The 19,532-nt window shown below is 37.7% G+C and overlaps 1 protein-coding gene across 1 annotated transcript in view; it reads right to left on the bottom strand.

The window, feature by feature from the left end:
• Positions 1 to 6,916, bottom strand: part of LOC145668036 (UPAR/Ly6 domain-containing protein qvr-like) — a 72,861-nt gene extending 65,945 nt beyond the window's left edge. Inside the window, exon 1 of the mRNA XM_081735505.1 lies at positions 6,556 to 6,916. Coding sequence (XP_081591631.1) covers positions 6,556 to 6,643 — 88 coding nt within the window. The 5' untranslated portion in view covers positions 6,644 to 6,916. The remainder of the gene's footprint in view (positions 1 to 6,555) is intronic.
• Positions 6,917 to 19,532: the final 12,616 nt, after the last annotated feature.

The following is a 19,532-nucleotide window of genomic DNA, read 5'->3' on the forward strand; positions in this document are numbered from 1 at the left end:
TAAGACACTGACCAAGTACGTATGTTCTGTCTGAATGTGTGATTTAAAATGGTTCTCCAAGGTCCCAACAGATTTCTCCATTGTTAAGAGTGCCAACTCACAGTTTTTGTGTTCAGAATTTTCGTGTGATGCTAGAATATTTGAAATGTTTTTCTAGTCTGAAATGCCGTGAGTTTCGATCTTTGTCTTGATTTGAACAACCTACATACTGCACAATAAACAGCGCCAGTGCTACACAAATATACCAAATAATTCCGCAAAATCGATTCGCTATTTACAACTTTACGAAAGAAAAAAGCACTCTTATTTAAAAATCTTGACTTGCCTACTATGAATCTTTGCAATTTAGAGATATCGTTTACAGTATTCTGATTAATTCCATGTCTTAGAAGAATGTCAATTGTAGACTCATTCAGATACTAATCGGCAGGATCTTCACTAACAAAATTTGCGCTCTCACTATCACAATCACTAACTCCTACGAACTGAGGAGACACTACTTTAAGTGCACTTTCTACCTACACTAAACCCACAATATTGTCAACATTTTTCGTTTCACAGAGTTCACCCGTGTAACGGACCGTTTCAGCCGATCCGTTTACAGAGTAATGTTTCAGAATAATTTTGTAATGTGCAGTTTTATTTCAACTTTCAAATGTCGACTGATTTATGTTTATTTTATTTTTTGTTATTTGCCGACATTATCTCAATCTGTACTTGTTTATTTTCATTTATTATTTGTTAATTAACTTATATTATGTGCAGTGAAATTCATATTCCATTTTTATTAATGTCTCTGGTAATAGGATATGGTATTCTTTATCTGCACCTAGGATACTGCACAATGGACTTTCTAGCAGATATAAATTACCTTTGAAAGTTTTGTAACCAAGAATGATAAAAAATATACCATGATACATTGTGTAGTCGTCGTAAAAGAAAAGATAACGACAAATTACTTTGAAATTATTTTGTTTGATTTGGCATAAGAGGTCTGTGAAAATGATGTGTCTATAAAATAATATCCTTTCGGAATCCTAAAGATAACATTTGTTGTACAAAAATATATCGGATGTACTGCTTAAATTCAACATATATAGTTCAAGAAATGATTTCTGAAGACATGTGCGCTTGACCATCTGATGTTTTATCACCAGTCCATTAAATCTTATCAATGTACTTATTCACTTATGTTGTAATTCAGATTTCTCCGTTGGCTAATATAAATGTTTCTGAAAAGAAGATTAAATATATATTAATTAAGTATACGTATGATTATATAGTGGTATATTACTATAGTATTGCAACGATAAACAGAAGCAATAGTATTAGTATATATATATATATATGTGAGGTTAAGTGGAAAGGATTAAGATTGTATGAATTGCAACTGAGATGATATGCTCACATTGATATTATGGTCGTTGGATGGTACGTTCATGCTACATAGCTATAACAGTCTGTCACTTGCTTAGTATACTTACTTTAAATATTGTTATCTATAACTTAACTTGTGTACAGTATACAACCGATTTATCGACTACATCCGATTATATTCACTTTCTTCCGAGGGCCACACCGTCGTGTTTCCGAACTTGCAATCTGAATAAAAATCTAAATTTAAAGACAGTTTGTTGTCCAAACAGTAGATCAGGACAAAATAACAAAGATAGTTACACCTTTCAGCCTGCGTCTACATGGGGAACAGAAGGGTGTTTCACAATACCCGATGTAACCTCTTCCACCTCAGTTACTGAATTGCTTTCGAAAATCACTTGTCCTTTCGCCTAAGAAAATGTATCCACTGTACCATGCTTTTTCTGTAAGGTTGCTTCTCTTCCATGCTTTTCGTTTGCAAGTTTACGATAAGGCGCACCACTTAATTTTGTTTGTTCATGTTGCTGGATAAAAAAAGTAAAAAAATATATTAAAAAACCCACCAAATCTCAAACACACTAACAACCAACTGAATGCACCAGAAAATACAGTAAGGCAAAAACTAGTTGCATCGAATTAGATATCTGCGTAATAATTTATTGCAAAGCACCAATACTCGTCTGCATATAATAGAAGTATCTCCGAATAGATTAATAACACACTTACGAAACAACCACTTTTTAGGCCCATGCGAAAGATGCACCAACTCACTTAACAGTAGTCTCAAAAATGACCGACTGTATTTTCTTTCGCTCTGTCTTTTATAGTTTCAAACAATCAGTCTTCTTTGTCGTCTAGTCATTAGTTTCGCAAGGGTGGTGAGAAATCGACAGTTTATTTACAAAAACAAACCATTAAGATTGGGTGGGTGGCTTGCATTATTGTCATTGCAAGCGATAAAAGTCACAGCACGGGTTAAAAAAACGAAGTGATTGACGCCTCAATCCGAATGTGAAGGAGGCAGAGCAGACGAAACATTTCTCGATAACACATATACGATACACCAAGGTTTCTTTCGCATGAAGCGAAAGTGTTGCAAACCATTGATTTGAAACATTGGTTTCAAAGGTCTAAATTGTTACTGCGTACGTAAGACTTTTTTATGTATTCTGGAGAAAAGATTTGCCGCCCCCAAGAGTTGCCGCCCCTAGGCACGTGCCTAGTGGGCCTATTTGGTAATCCGCCACTGATCATTTATATGAAAACGGTTGGAGATAAATGAACGGAACAAAAAGTGAAACAGGAAAACAGCATGAGATACTACTAATGAATTTGTAGCGGTGACCTCCAGGACCACCTTTCATGGGGGCCCAGGGCAGAACTTCGAAATATTAATTGGAAATTTGGGTCGAGTGATACCTTATTCGATAGATCTTCAAACACTAAACAGCGCTGTGTCAAAAGATTTTTTTTTTTCATATGAGTCACCGTTTTTAAAATGTCCACCAAGACATGGTGCCTGTATGAGATAAAACACCCAGTAAAACTAATACGAAATCGTTGGAGGCAAATGAACAGAACAAAAAGTGAAGCATAGAAAATGCTGTGGGGCACATCGAATGGTGTTATCGCGGTGCCACCCAGAGCCGTCTTTAATGGGGGTTCAGAGAACAACTTACAGAGTCATCTATCTCTAAAAAAGACATATTTCAGATAATTTTGTTGCGTAGATTGAATTTACAAAAACTAAGGTTCTTATTTGAAAATTCACCGCTCCTTCAAGCTTCACCTACTTACGGAGGAAGGTTGGAGCGTTAATATTCTAGGAATTAAGTTAGATATCCTCCCTTGCATTATGGCATTCATACTCTAATCATCTTTTCCTCTGTTGCAACATTCTCAAGCTGTAGAATGATAAATACCCTTTATGAATACCTATTCGAATTTTTGTTCTCTTCATTTATCTTTAACCGTTTTCATTCTTTGGTCACTGGACGTTTTATCTGATACAGGTACCATGCTTTCGTGGTCATTTTGAAAACTGTGACCCATATGAATAATATTTAGCCATAGCATTCTTTACTTTTTAAATATCTATCGAACGAGGTATCACTCGCCCCATGTTTCCATTTATACTTTTGAAATTAGGCCCTGGGGCTCCATGAAGTGAGTCCATTTGACACCGCGACAATACCATTCTATGTGCCCTATGGCATTTTCAATTTGAGTTTTTGATCGGTTCATTTATGTTCAACTGTTTTCATATTACTGGTACTGGACGTTTTATCTGATACAGGCACCGTGTCTTGCCGGCTATTTTGAATACGGTGATCGATACGTAAATTATTTTGCCATAACGCTGTTTAGTTTTTAAAGATCCACCAAACGAGATATCACTTGACCCATGCTTCCATTGACAATTTTGAAGTTGGGCTCCCATGAAATGTGGCCCTGGGGGTCACGGCGACATCACTCGACGTATCTATGCCATTTTCCTGTTTCACTTTTTGTTCCGTTCATTTATCTCCGACCGTTTTCATATAAGTGGTACTGGGCGTTTTATCTGATAACGGCACCATTTCTTGGTTGCCATTTTGAATACGGTGATTGATATGAAAAATCCTTTGCCACAATGCTTTTAAGTGTTTAAAGATCTACCGAACGCGGTATCACCTGCTCCATGTTTTTATTTAAAATTTTAAAGTTGGGCCCTGGATTCTCATGAAGGGCGGGTACTGCGACAACATCATTCGATGCGCCTTATGGCATTTCCTATTTGAGTTTTTGTTCGGTTCATTTATGTTCAACCATTTTTTAGATATTTCCGTGGAAAGATTAAAATGGGCCACCCTGTATATCCCCCTCCCCCTCACTCAAGTTGTGGGGCTGAATTTGGATTTAAACTTCATCGCAAGTGTCACTGTTCATCTCAGTGACCCCGAAACTATGGATTCGATAATAATATCGGTCATTTTCGATATATATATAACGCTCCCCTAAGTTGCACCGTGAAAGTGAAGTGACGGAAAAAATCCCAGACTCAAACCTCATCTATGCTGAAAATATGATAGAGATCGGTCGGGTGGTTCAAGAGTTATGTCACAAACATAGTGACTTTCATTTTTATGTTTAGATAAATGTTCAGCTCGGTCTCAGTACCTGCCCTAACCGCACCGCATACTTTCTGTCAGACAACGTACAACCCTCAGAAGTATTTTATATATATACGTGTGACTGTGTCTATCAGTTGAGCTAATTAGGACTATGAATATTTATTGAATGTACCGTTATTTCTCTAACATCAATTGTACGTACACGTTTTAAAGCTCAACAAAATGTATTCAATTGGTTTTATATATTTCATACTGAAAATAACATCAAAGGCCGACAGAAGCCACATTTAAAATGTTTTACGAAATCTCTTTACTGAATTGTCTGAATAACTCTGTAATTGTTAAAGTGATCGTTAAAATTAACCAAGTAGTTTCAGAAAACCACGTTATCACTGAAAGGTACTCTTGATAGGACATAAAGTCTAGTCAACTGGGTCTACATCTGAACATGTTTAAGATAACGTAATAAGTAACATATTATTCTACTAAGGAAAAAAAATCATAAATACGAGTCATTAGAGACATGTTGTAATTGATCTCCTGATTAGCTGACAGCAGTAGAAGCAGATAGAACATCAGGGATATAAAAAAGAGAAATTACTTTTCTCTGCTTCCTACTTGTTTTAAGCTAAATCAATTTGGTTTCTTTCCCATCTGTTTTGAGTACATTATGTCTGATTCAATTGCAAACGACTTCCTACAAGCAACGGATAGATTTTAAGGATCACATATTGTTTTTGCTGCTCGTAGTACACGTTCATTCTAGAAAAGATATCCCTTAAGAAATAACAAGGAACTTCTACAGATTATTATTAGTAAATTTAGGCTCTCAGGAACTACTTCCATGTAGTTTTAATTTTTAAGTGAGATACTTGGATTGTTCTAGTATTGTATGAAATAGTGTCGAGCTGCCCAAACGGAGAACTAAAGAAGATACGCTAATATTTACTGCTTAGCAGAGACGTTACTTGTTCTTGAACTACGATAAAAGATTATAAGCACGCCAAGTTACGTGAATGAGTTGCGTGCCTCTATAAAGTTGAATGACCTTATCTTCTCAATCAATGACTTAAAACTTTGCTTCATTTCATAATTCTCATCTCCGTCAGAGGAAAAAGGAATATAATTGCTTCTGATGAAGTATTGCGTTTGAAAGAAAGGAAAATATAACAAAAAATCAACGTCTTGGTAAACTAGGTCACTGTAACGTTTCTACCATCAAAACGAGCTATATTAAAAGAACACAATCGATATAGCATATTTTAACTCAATACAATACTCTTTCCTTCCTAACTGGGACAAATAGCCAGCTACTGACGTTCCCATTACAATCAATCAACAATAGTTGTTTATAAGCTGTGACATATAACATTCGAAAAAGATATGATTTTTTTTTTAATTTAAACTATTTTGGTTAAGATAGTTGAGTGATGAACGTTCAATTGTGAAACGAAGTTCCCATGGACTTCTTGGTTAAATAATGTGTAAGTTTTCTCAGCTCACTTTAGATCCTTCAAATATTAATTTTGTCACTCATTTTAATTTATTCGTCTTCTCTTGAAATCGCGCTAATATAGTAGTAGAAACAATTAATATGATGTTTCACTTTATTTCATTTAGAGACTAGTATTGGAATTGCATCTCAAGTTTATTAAGTATCTTAAATAAGACGAAGAACAAATTACATATATGTAACATTAATTAAAACTAAACTATTCAAGTGTGTATTATATACTGAAATAATGTTAATACACTTCTTTAATTTAATTAACACTTTTCTTTAAGTTTCAAAGCTCGAAAATATCAAATCTGAAGTATCGTTCACAATATAAATGTACTCCCTTTATACAGAATGGAATCAATTAATTATGGATTGAACTAAGTTGTTTCTTTACAACTCTTTTGAAATACTTAAATATTATTTTTATAATAATATTTTCACAATTACCTATTATTGAGCGTATCTGCTTGAATTGTATTTTATGATACTAAACTATGAGAAATATATAAAGTATTGACTACAGTTTCTATTCATGCAATTCCAATATTCCAATGTATTGCCTACCTCCGAGGATAATGCTCCTGAAAGCAGAGAAAATACCAACTTGTGAGCCCTGCCTCCTGGGGCTATTGCTACCGCTCCAATTCCACATGAACAATCATTGAGTGAGGAACACTAAATGCTGCAAATAGTCATATAGACGATGAATAAGGCGTTGAGTTATTGCAGAGAAGCTGATGAGAACTTCTACTAATAGGAAATTCTTTGCACCGGCGGCCGAGCATTTTCCTACAACTGGTTCATCGGCGGAGCATGGCCTGGATTAGCAGGCGTGTTTCTGGATGTGGCATTGTGTGTGTGTGTGTGCAAATGTGGAAGAAAGGAAGAGAGAGAGTTGAGCAATCTAGTTATTGATCGACCATCGTCAAGTGAGGTAGGTTGTGCACAGTGGCGAAGCGTTTCTTTCATCATGAATGCTTGCACATATTGAATTCTTGACATGTTCATCTATGTGCTTCTTTTATTAACAAATATATTGTGCTAAGATTTAGATACGTAATTTGTTTTAATATTATTAATAACTAAAAGAATAATTTTTCTGTAATGATTTGACAGAAATATTCTATTACGCAACCAATAATATTTTCTTTTTTTCAGCTTAATATCCCATGATTATGCCCTTTAGGATAAGGGGGACGGATGCTTAAGATAAATGAATGATGATGGAATAATTGGTGGAATGAGAATGTGGGAAGAAATGGAAGTACCCCAAGAAAACCCACGGACACGTTGTTGTCCACCACAAATTTACTTGGCGGGGATCGAACAAAGGACCGTTAGCGTACACGCCTTTGTTGTGGGAGGCCCGCGATCGGTTTACGATAGGAGCTTATGTGGTTCGGATTCTACGTTAAACAGTAGGTCCACGTCTCATATAGCTTCGCTTCTGAACGTAACATTAAACTCAAAATCAATTCAACGAACCAATGATCCCGGACCAACGAACCAGAGGTAAGCATTCTACTACTTTTAAACATAAACATCTCAAACTTCCTAATTCTTATTTTCCCTCTTCAAAAGTGCTCATGACTATTAGACTCGACAGGGATACGAACAAAGAAACATCGAAATCAATTAAGATTCCACTACAAGGGACTCGAATCCCCAATGTGTTTCACCCCTCAATCATCCGCCTACGCCTCAGACCACCTCGGCTGCACCCATCGGCATAACTGAGGCACGGTACCCCCCAATACTTCCATATATACCGGTACCGATGTATAGAGTGGAAGACGAAATAACAAATTTAACTAATAAATTCAGAAAAGATGCACCCAAGAGCATATGGTTTTCTGATGCATCCTATACATTTCCATAGCATAGCTCTCGAAAGTTAGGTATCTACTAGGTATCTACAGTCAAACAAGCCATATGTTGATATAACATTAGCTGACCAACATCAGACGTTCTGATTTCACACGGAAGTCCCGTTTTCTGCTAGATGTGCCGGTGTCCCGAGAACATATTTCGGGACATCTGGATGTTCCACTTTTTAAAAGTGATTACTTAGCTAGAAAATCTTAAATGTTTTTAAGCCCAAAAGTTAGTTTTAGTTTCAAGTTGGACAATTAAACTAGATGGATGGTTTGGCTTCCTGCTCTTCAGCAGGTAGTAAGTATATTTAAAAGTTTGAAATCCCTTCCTCTGAATAGATAAATGCCCAGTCATTTCGGACTATTTATTTCTTCAACCCGACTTCCTTATTACGACTGAAATTTCTGGCTTATCAACTTTATGTAGACAATATAACTATAAGGCAATTACGAACAGAAGATTTATCATCAGGGCTCAGTCATTCAGTGGTAGAGAGATTATCTCTGGTGCTTGGGGTCTCTGGTTCGATCCCACACTAAGTAAATTTGTGGTGGACAACATCGTGTCCATGGATTTTCTAGGGATACTCCCGTTTCCTCCCAATTTTTCATTCCGCTAATTCTTCCATCATCACTCACTTGTTTTAATCATCATCTCCCTTAGCCTAAAGGGCATGATCGTGTGAGTAAACAAAATATTTCATTTCTTTTCAGGAGATTTATCATTGATCGAAGTCTCAGTTTAATTACATTTAGATGTTCCAATTATTCGATTTTCCACACACACACACACACACACACAAAAATCTGGTCCGGCTGGATATGAAGACTTAGAAAAATATGATAAATTGGTCACTTGGCCCTACGCTTTTCTTTACTATGCAGTCTCTTGGTGGAATATCAAACTGCATACCCTAGTAGCAGAGACAACTTGCAAAACGCTTGCTTGAAACTTTAATTGCAAGTCGGCCAAGCTTGCATCCAGTTTTATTGGAAAACGTGCAAGCGTGCCGCAAGCTGGATTCCAGTAAGGAAGTTACATGGAGGCAATCTTGCATTCAGTGTTCCATTCAAGCTTGACAAGCGTTTTATAAGTCTAGTCAATGGCCAATAAACGGCCAGTGATGCTATGACGCTCTGCGAACGATCTAAAGCATCACTTGCAAGTACAACAAAAGGCGATTGTATGAAAGCATGCGTTTCAAGTGCAAGCGTAGAAAGCCAAAAGCCAACCACGCGCCAACTGGCTGAAAGCTTTCTTGCTACTAGGGTAGGTATATGCCATTGTTATAGATGTGTATAAAACTAAAGAATGGATGAACTCTCTCTTTTTCTCTTTCCCTCCCTCTCTTGCACACTCTTAAATTTGAACACAGAATAAAATATTTAAATATTTAGTTATAGTTAGATAAAATTTAATGTAATTGCAGACACTGCTATTTATGAACATTTCAACGCCAGGAAAAACATGTGTGTGAAATTGAAATACATTTTTTTAATCACTGATTCGTAACATTGCTATATAGAAATGATTACAACTTCTAAACTTTATTCACTACCTCTAACCATAATAACTCAGTAAAGCCTCCACGTGCTGCTATCGGAGCTACGTGGCATCGAATGAAACAGGCGTTGGATGTGCCTCTGCCACGCTGCTCATATGCGAATCTACAAGATGTTGACATTTGACCTCATTCCATAGCGTTTTGCTTCAAACAACGCAAAATATGTGCTTTAATTTGCTACAGTGAGCATATGGGTTACAATGAGAAATTGCATTCCATACTTATTCTGTTGTGTTGTGATCTGGAACGTTTGCGAAGACATATGGAATGAGGCTCATTGTTTGCGAAGGAGCAATAACAAATAAGGTGCCGACCAACTATATGGATGAATTAGAGTTTGACATTCCTTTCGGCAGCGATACTATATGATACGTGGACCTACAGCTTAACGGGGAGTCCGAGCCACTGGCTTCAGCCGGGAATCGAACCTGAGTCTCTGGTGACGAAGATGCGTAAGCTTATCATATAGCCACTAGCAAGCTCCCCGATTAACTATACTTGTCAGGTTGTCTATAAGGGACATTTGAGGCCATGGAAACTGATGTATTCGTCGTTTTTCGACGAAGGATTGCACATTTCAGGAACATGTGGTCCAGCACTGTTTGCTAAAATGTTGCGTCCGCAGTTGTCTGAAGGACAGATATGACTTTAGCTCCTAGAACTCTTGATCTAATAGTCACTTGGAGATTACCTCCGACGCATAGTAGATCAGATTCCGTGTTACACATATTGCTGCGATTCGGCAGTTATTTTGCTCCACAATCAACTCTGAAAGATTCCACTTCAAATAAAATCGTGCAGCCTTTATTTTACGATCACTGTAGGAAGGGTTGAGGTGGGATTTGTCCACAAAGACTATCTATCACTCAGCAAGCCAGCGAAAATCTTAACGCGCCCATTGCAAACTATGAAAAGGATCAAAAAGATCAATATTAATGTAGAATCCAAAGTTTTTTTGGTCACTGAAATGAATAGTGACACTCTCAATGCCCTATAAGTCCAAGTTCAACTCCTTATTACCACCCATGGAAGAAATAATTGATAGTATGTAAAAATAATCTAAAATGGCCGATATTAGTATAGAATCTATAGTTTTCGGGATCGCTAAGTTGATTGGTGACACTTCCGATGCCTTTAAAATTCAAGTCCAGCTCCCAATGTGGGTGAGAGTCCTAGCACCCCTATGGACGTAGAGAGTAGGGAAGGTGTAAAAATAATATAAAAAATGCATAATTTATTATACTTCTGATGCTGTTTAGGTTCACGTTTAACCCTCATCAGTAACTCTAGAGGGTAAGAAGAGGTCACATGTAAAAATAACTGAAATCGACCTATATTAGAGTGGAATCCATAGCTTTCGGTGTCGCTGAGATGATCGTAACACTCTTTATATCCTTAAAGTCGAAGTTGAGCAACCATCGGCATTGGGGTAAGAATGGGTGAAAAATAAAATAATTCAAATGACCGAGATTAGTGTCGAATCTGTGTATAAATGTATATTCTAGCGTAGCTCTAGAATTCCTGGAGCAATTTTAACCAAACTTGATAGACATATGATTTGCAATCTGACAAAAATATTGTGGGACTTGTCCAAGGATGGAAGTTGGTAGAGGTGACATGTAAAAATAATCCAAAATGATCCATACGAGTTTGCAATCTATAATTCTCGGAGTCGCTGAATGAACAGTGACGCTTCCAATGCCATTTAAGTTCAAATTCAGCCATATTGGCAGAAGGGAAGGTAGGGATAAGATAAAAATAGAATTTAAAGAATGAGTAAGATTAGTGACTAATTCATAGTTTTTAGGGTCAACAAAACGACTGACCCCTTGTAAATGACTTTGGTGACACAGTTAGAAGCCATCTTAAGTTTATTCTTTTTGATCATATCAATTCGATTAAAGGACGTGTTCTGTGGGTGTAGGGTTTTTGAAAATTTATACCAAAAGTAGAGTCTCAACTGTATTTTTGTCATTAAACTTTCATTAAAATACAAATCCTTTGGGAAAGGGATTTCAATTTTTTGTAAACCTATTCTCCCTGTTCAAAAAAACGGGCATTCTAGTTAGTTGTAAGATTAACTTTGTAAAAATCATAAATGAAACATAGTTTGTATTTTGACTGTGAAATGAAACCAATATTTGTTGTTAAGTGTTGAAATTACGCAGAATACAGGGTATGATTTTACTCTATCTTTAAAAAAAGAAGTTACCTTTAATAGAAATTATTACGTTTTTATCAACTCTTTCGTAAATACTGTAGTATTCCATTATAGTGAAATATAGTGTATTTTTCCTTTGGATTTCGCGGTAATGCTTTGCGTTGAAAATTGTTAAGGTGAGGAGACCAAAAATGGTAAACTTCTAGCAATGAGAAGTTGAACTTGTCCTCATGCATATGATAAAATTATAATAAAATAAATTAGTTTCAACGGGCCGGCATCAGACTTTTCTACTCGCCTGAACCGAGACGAAGTGTCCCAGGTTGATTAAATGACACATAGAAAACACGCATAGAGAACACACATTAAATGACACGCATAGAGAACACAGTATTCGCTAGCGGTATAACCGTATCTGAAGTAGCTGCAAGGTGGCGGACGTTTGGAGACTAGACTTTGCGGGGTTGCAACCGAATTAGACGTCGTACTGGTCGTCATTCCGGCATAGTCCTTGTGAAACTTTGGAAGACCCTGACAATTGTCAGAATTGCCGAACCTGAAGTGCGCAATGTAAGTATCGTTATTGTATGCCATGTACATCCCGTGATGAGCTGTGCTGACCGAACATCCGGAGGGATAACGTCCAAGGGCGCCGATTTCTCTGTAAATTATGCCAAATATTGTATATTTATAAATACACTAGGGGGGCACACATGAGCTTTGGGTGATCCCGGGCCTCCCGCCCCCCAGGATCGGCGCCCTTGATAACGTCCCTCAGCCAGTATAACGTCCGAGCAAAGGATGGTGTCAGGTAGCGGCTTAGGCCTTGGATAGGTACCATTACCACATTCACCCTGTGGCATAGTCAGAGGCGGACTGGGAGTATAAGGAACCACGCGGAGGATGATGCCTAAGGGCCTTGATGAATGCCGAGTTGGTCTGGCTAGAGTCAGGACTACCTTTTTGGAATGAACAGGGCCGATTTAGATGAGGGGCGATTTTTTTGAGTAGCTTGGAGACCTCCACTCAAATTAATCCGGCACTGACCATGCGTAACGTCTTCGCTTGTTATTTCTATTCAGATAAATTGCTTTCTCCCTGACATTCCACAAATTCAAAGAAATGAATGAAAGATTTTATATATATATATATATATATATATATATATATATATATATATATATATATATATATATATATATATATATATATATAAAGCTTTTCTTTACCGCTTGGGAAGGTAGAAAAAGCAGCTTTCGCTGGTTTGGATCACTTCCATCTGCGACAAGTGCATTATTCTCTGCACCTTTACGTTTCTGGTATCCAGATTTTTCTTTCTTTTGATTTTGTGTTAATGTCGGTTTTTCTTATTTAATCGTGTACCTTTTCTCGATTCCATCACTTTCAGATTTTAAAGAAAAACAGTTCTACGCTTAGGATATCGCATACAGAACATAATCTTTACTACAGTTTTGGCGTCAAAAATATTTATTTATTTATTTATTTATTTATTTATTTATGGTTACAAATAGATCACAACAGGTATATTACCTAATGATAGTGACCTAGTCAGTTTGTATATAATTAGAGCATGCATACAAATATACACATTTATAGATATGGCCATTTTAATTAATGAGTCATCAGCAAGATTGCACAATAGTTCTTAGAGAACGATTGTTTATAGTAAATATGTCAAGTTCAGGATGACTTTCAGCATAGGTGTTAAAAATATAACACATTCTCCTAATAGGTGACATGTATCGCGTATTTGTTCTAGCTGTAAGTAAATGAAAAGTAATATTTCTAGGACGTGTGTGTTTACCTGGAACATGTAATTCTATCTGGGATAGTAAATACTCAGAGTCTATATTATTTTGCAATAATTTCATTAAGAAAATCAAGAGTTGGGTGATACGTCTTTCTTCGAGGGATGAGATATCGTGCTTACGAAGGAGGTCGGTATATTTTTTCGAATTTTGGATATAGCCCGGTTTTCTTATAAGTTAAGTACCTCACAAAACGAGATTGAATCGCTTCAAGACGTGCTTTGTTTTTCTGACTGTTGGGATGCCATATGATTGAAGAGTACTCAAGTTTGGATCTAACGTAACTATTGAACAGGGTTTTAAGAACCTTGGTATTTGAAAAGGGAAAGCCAAGTCTCATTACAAAGCCAAGGTTTCTGTAGGCTTCACTAACAATGCGATTGATACGCTTATTGAAGGAAAAGTTGGAGCTAATAGTGAACCCTAAGTCAGTTACAGTGTCAACCCTTTGTACGAGAGAGTTGTTTATACTGTAATTAAATTTTAGATTATCAATTTTCTTTGTAAATGTAATAACATTACATTTTTTTATGTTAAGATTAAGTTTGTTCGTTATACACCAAGTATGTAGTGCGCTTAGATCTTCTTGTAGTGCGAGAGCATCGGAGTGCTGGGAAATTCTTCGATAGAGTTTTACATCATCAGCAAATAATAATTTAGTACAATTTGGTAGCACATTTGGGAGATCATTTATAAAAATTAAGAATAATAATGGACCAAGATTTGAACCCTGTGGGACACCTGACGTTACAATGACACTTGGAGTTGTTATATTTTTATATATTGTATATTGTCTGCGATGAAAGAGGTATGACATTAGAAATTGTCTAGCTTTGAGAGTGAAGTTGAATGAAATAAACTTGTTCAATAAGATATCATGATCCAGTATATGAAAAGCTTTACTGAAATCCGTATATATTGCATCAACTTGATTTCTACTGTCAATTTGTTGCGCAATGAAGTGTATGAATTCAAAAAGATTAGTTGTTGTAGACCTCTTTGGCAGAAAACCATGCTGATATGAAGCTATTTGCGTACTGTACGTTCTTACCGTTAGCAATGGTTCGCAAACCTAGCGGAACTATACTGAAACTGAACTAGAATAATCCGAATAATGTTTACTTACGTTAGCTGTTTTTTTTTTTTTTTTTTTAAGTTCAGGTTACAACAATTATCTTCTCGAGGTTTTACCTAGGTAGATGACAGTGAAATCAATCGATGTTGCAACTTAATAAAAGATAGTGTGATTTTATGATTGTAAAATTTATTTTCTCGGAATTGGAATGGGTGAGATTATGCTTTATTGCTAATCGCTGTGAAATGAAGTATTAAGAAAATACCAGAAAGCTTATCGTTAATCGGCTTCCAAGTTACGACAATGATTAATTGTAATATCTTTCCGTAACCTGTTTGCTTCGGGAGCCCCTTCACATTAAAGAACCATATGGCCTGTGTAATCCATACGTTTCCCTAGGGTGAATTATTCCACATAACAAACGCATGAACACGATTCAAGTTATATTATTTTTAATGTTACTATTAGTAGCGTAACCAAGATCGCGTGCCCCCAACCCCCGCAATATTCGCAAATGGGCCTCTATTAATATTCTTGCACTATTACCGAAAACCCCATCTTGCTACCCGCTTCCTCTTTATCGACTCGAATTAAAATAAAAAAGAAAAAACCTATGCATCAGCAATGGAGACCTCCTTCTACCCGTTAAAAAAAATCATAAGTTAAAAAATAAAGATTTGCAAGAAAGGAGTGGTGCGTTTCCATTGGGGTTCACTCTTTCCAGTGTACTTTATAAATACGATAAAAAGAAATTGTCCCAATCTAATGCCGATAATGCCTTGTTAATTCCCACAGCTTCGTAATGTCTTTGTTACTCTTAGATAAGAACATGGAGAATATTCCATGAAAATCCTCCAACTGTAAGGAAATCGTGTTAGATATGGAGTTGGAAAGAACCGGGTCCCCCGAGCACAGCAGTGATGTTAGAAATCGGTCCCGTGGTCCGAAACCCAAGAATTTGGGCCCTGCATGTTTGGGCTCAGGTCCCTTCTATTCGATATCAAGTATATTGCGCTGTCCCTTACTCACATGCAATATCACAGTATTGTCTTGTAACGTTCGGTTGAGTATGAGTAACATTCAGGGAGAATAATATGGAAACTTAATTTGCGAGCAAAATGCATGGAGAATATGGCATGAACATCCTTTGAGGCCCAATTTCATGAGCTTCTGGCCCTGGGCCAGATTTATGACATCATTTGTGTGCTCAGGGGAAACAGACTCTTTCCAATCCAACCACCCACGTCCAAAAACGCCATGCTTCATTGGTAAATAGAAGGGGCCCGACCCTATGCTTTCGGGGCCCGATATCTGGTGATCAATTTGTGACCGCCGTGCTCAGAGGACCACGACCTTTCCATTACCACCTCCCCGTCCAATAACTACTTATTTCATTGGTGAATGGAAGGGACGCAAGCTCGAAACTTTGGGGCCCGATTTCTGTGGCTTTGTGTCCGTTTCCTGACATCCCCGCTCTGCTCATGGGACAATTATTTATCGCCCGCACTCGCATCCAACAACTTATGTCTAACACGATTTCTTTACTGTAGGGGAATCAGCTCCATGCTCATTTTGTATTATTGATTGCACATCACATTATTGAATACATAAATTATAGACGATATTACATTTTCGAGTTAATAACTTTCATGCATTTTTGATATCTTTTTTATTGTCTTACTGATATTTCAACAAAGAAGGCTACAGGTTGGGCAGGGTCTCCCTTTCCCTAGTGCCTCCTCTCACTTAGCTAGCACTGCAAGCTCGTTAGTTACGCCACTGATTACTATAAACGAGAACGGAGTTTTGAATTAGTTATAACTAGTCGAACAATATCTTCAGTGATTTCGCAGAGGGAAGGGCTCATTCGGAAATTTCCGTGTATCCGGGCGGCCCAGTCCGCTTCGGGCCTTAGTGGTCACATTCAGGGAAAACCTACGACGGAAGCAACGAAAAATAATACGTAGGAATGACCATAAGGCGGGAGGCAAGGAGGTGGGAGGACAATAATAATAATAATAATAATAATAATAATAATAATAATAATAATAATAATAATAATAATAATAATAATAATAATAATAATAATAATGACTAAAGAAAACTACACAGCCAATGTACTCGCAACAGCCCAGTCAAATACAAGAAAACACAACATACAGTGTTTAAAAAAGTAAGCCTACAATGCATAGCACTCAGGAAATCACACAAACAAAACCTTCAACAAAAACGTCATGGATAAATATCATTACCACATTAACGTTGTGTAACAGTGGGAACATCCGGGAATAAGTGCAGTAGGGTGAGACAGAAACAAAGCGCTTTATACTAACAAGTAGTCAAATAATTATCGGCAATCTATCATTAGAGCATTAGTCCAGTACGCGAATAGTATGTAAACTTGTTGTTACAGTACGTTGTATGCCACAGCAATGTGAGGTACTTATGAAAACTTCACAGGAGATGTTCAAAGTGTCCTTCCTGGGCGTCAATGCATTCGACAATTCGACGCACCATGGATTGCCGTACTCGCTCCAATCGTCCATCTTGCACCCGAAGAGCGTGAAATGTTGCACGGATACGTTGTTAACGTGTCTAGTGATCAGGAACTGGCTTGGCATATACGACGCTTTTCAGATGTCCGCACAATTAAAAGTCGAGGGGCTTGAGATCAGGTGATCGGGCGGGCCATTGAACAGGACATCCCCGTCCAATTCATGTGCCGGGAAGAAGTGTGTTTAGATATTGACGAACAGTATGACGGAAGTGAGCTGGAGCTCCGTCATGCATCATCCACATGTCCCGTCGTACATACAATAATACAACTTCAAGTTGAATAGGCAGAGTGTTTTGAAGAAAATCCTGATACGTCTGTCCATCGAGACACTGTGGAAGAAATACTGGCCCAATTAGGTGGTCCCCAGTAATCCCTGTCTGAACATTGACGCTGAACCGTTCCTGTTCGGATGATTCAACCATTCCATGGGGGTTCTCTGTATCCCGCAGATGACAGTTGTGCATATTAATGATGCCAGTCTTACGAAAAGTTGGCTCTTCTGTAAAGAGAATCAACAAAAGGAATCCAACAATGGTGACCGTGTGCCAAAACTACCGACAAAACCTTTCTCTGGGAGGGAAATCCCCACACGATAATGTCTGCACACGTTGCAGTTGATAGGGATAGTAGTGGTTATCGTGAAGAATATTTAGCACAGTCCTTTGGCTTATATACTGGAGAGCCATATCCCTCTTACACTGGTGTTATTCGCAATGTGTTGTAGCACACATTAGTCGAGATCTCGTGTACGAACATAATCGGCGGACGTCCTTCACATTCACCCGCTCCATCAAAAGAGCCTGTTTCACACAAACGCCGAAAAATGGCACCAAACGTCTTGTACGTTGGTTACTATCGGGAGGATACTTGTTCTGGTAAATTCGCGCTGCTGCCCGACCATTGCCTTCTGGTTGGTCAAAAGCGAATATCAATTCTGTTTGTTTTCGATATGAGTAACGGGCCATTTAAACTGCAACACACAACACACGTTCACTCACGAGTCACTCTAGTACAGCACTATCGCGTAATCACTTGAGCAGCTGAGACAGCCATACGTCACTGACGTGACTGATTGCAGGATAATAAAAATGAAGGAATGAAGGAAGATGTGAATCGGCTAGAGAGAAACAGGAAAGCCCCGAGAAAAGCAATGCATACGGCATTTGTACGTCAGAAATCTCATGTGGTGTGGTGTGATCCCGTTTCAAATCTAGAACCTTTTACACTAAAGCTCATCAGTCACCACGGCCCTATCTTGAAATGAATTATACGCAATATACAAATTTAAATACTAAAAGCAACTTAAGACGAAATGTATTGTTTTATAGTATATATTTATTTCATGCAGGGAAAAGCAGTCCTATATCTTTTAAACAATACCAGCTGTACTAAGATTGAAGAATATTTCCACTAATGAACATTTTTCATTTGAAATAAAGTACTTACAAAAGATGTGGCTGCAGTTCAACTGTGTATTGTTGCACAATGGAATACAAGGTACATTTCCAAATGATCAGAAGTAAAATTTTGTTGGCGATCGAATAAAATATTCTTGTATGTAGAGAATGATCTCTCCACATCACATGAGGTAACAGGAGCGTATTTCAACAGGGGGATGTAGTTGGGGGAAATATCTTCAGGGGGGTTCTTGTTTCACCACTGAGAATCTCACACACTGCCAATAGGCTGTCGTAACCCGGGTTTCTTTCCAGCACTGCATTTAGTTTCTTTCGAACTTTTTCTCCTACATCTCCACACACACCTTGCAGCAGTCTCTTTGCATCCTCTATGATTTCCATGGATTCCGGTAGAGGCCGCCCAACAGTCTCTAGCTTTTTAATGCTTGTAGGTAACTAACCAAAGTTGCTGTCTATGTATGCGATATCACACGCTACTTTTGAGTCATTAAACAGTTTCTGAGCAATGCCAACTGACACAGCAGACTCCGATGGAAATGAATGAACAACAGGCTTAAGTTTTTGAAAATGTTCATTGTAGAAATGTACTGCCTGTATCCAAGTGCCCCATCGCCTTAGCACAGACTCTGGATGAAGTGGCACGTCTGGCAGTTCATCTCTGTAAACTTGAACACGTTGTGGCGCCTTAACAAACATTTTTTTTTTCGTGTTGATTTCGGAAGAAACTAGTTGATTTACTTCGTAAAAGTTGTCTCCCACCTCTTCAGCAACACGCTGAAGAGCATGGGACATACAGGTGAAATGAATTAAGTGAGGGTAAAAAACTGCAAGTGCTCTAGCCGCTTTTAACATGTACACTGCACTGTCTGTATAGAAAACAAGGACTTTTTCTTCCTGAACTCCTCCCGGCCACAGCACTTTAAGACCATCGTTTACAAAGCGAGCAATCGTGAAATGATTCGTGCGTTCCAGCAATTTACTCGCAATAAAATAGGATTTAGATGGAACATCTTCACTTAACTTTCCAATCACTAAATTTGCTACATAACGTCCCAAAACGTC

This window comes from Thermobia domestica, chromosome 13 (assembly GCF_964235325.1).
Source record: "Thermobia domestica chromosome 13, izTheDome1.hap1.1, whole genome shotgun sequence".
Classification (NCBI taxonomy): domain Eukaryota; kingdom Metazoa; phylum Arthropoda; class Insecta; order Zygentoma; family Lepismatidae; genus Thermobia; species Thermobia domestica.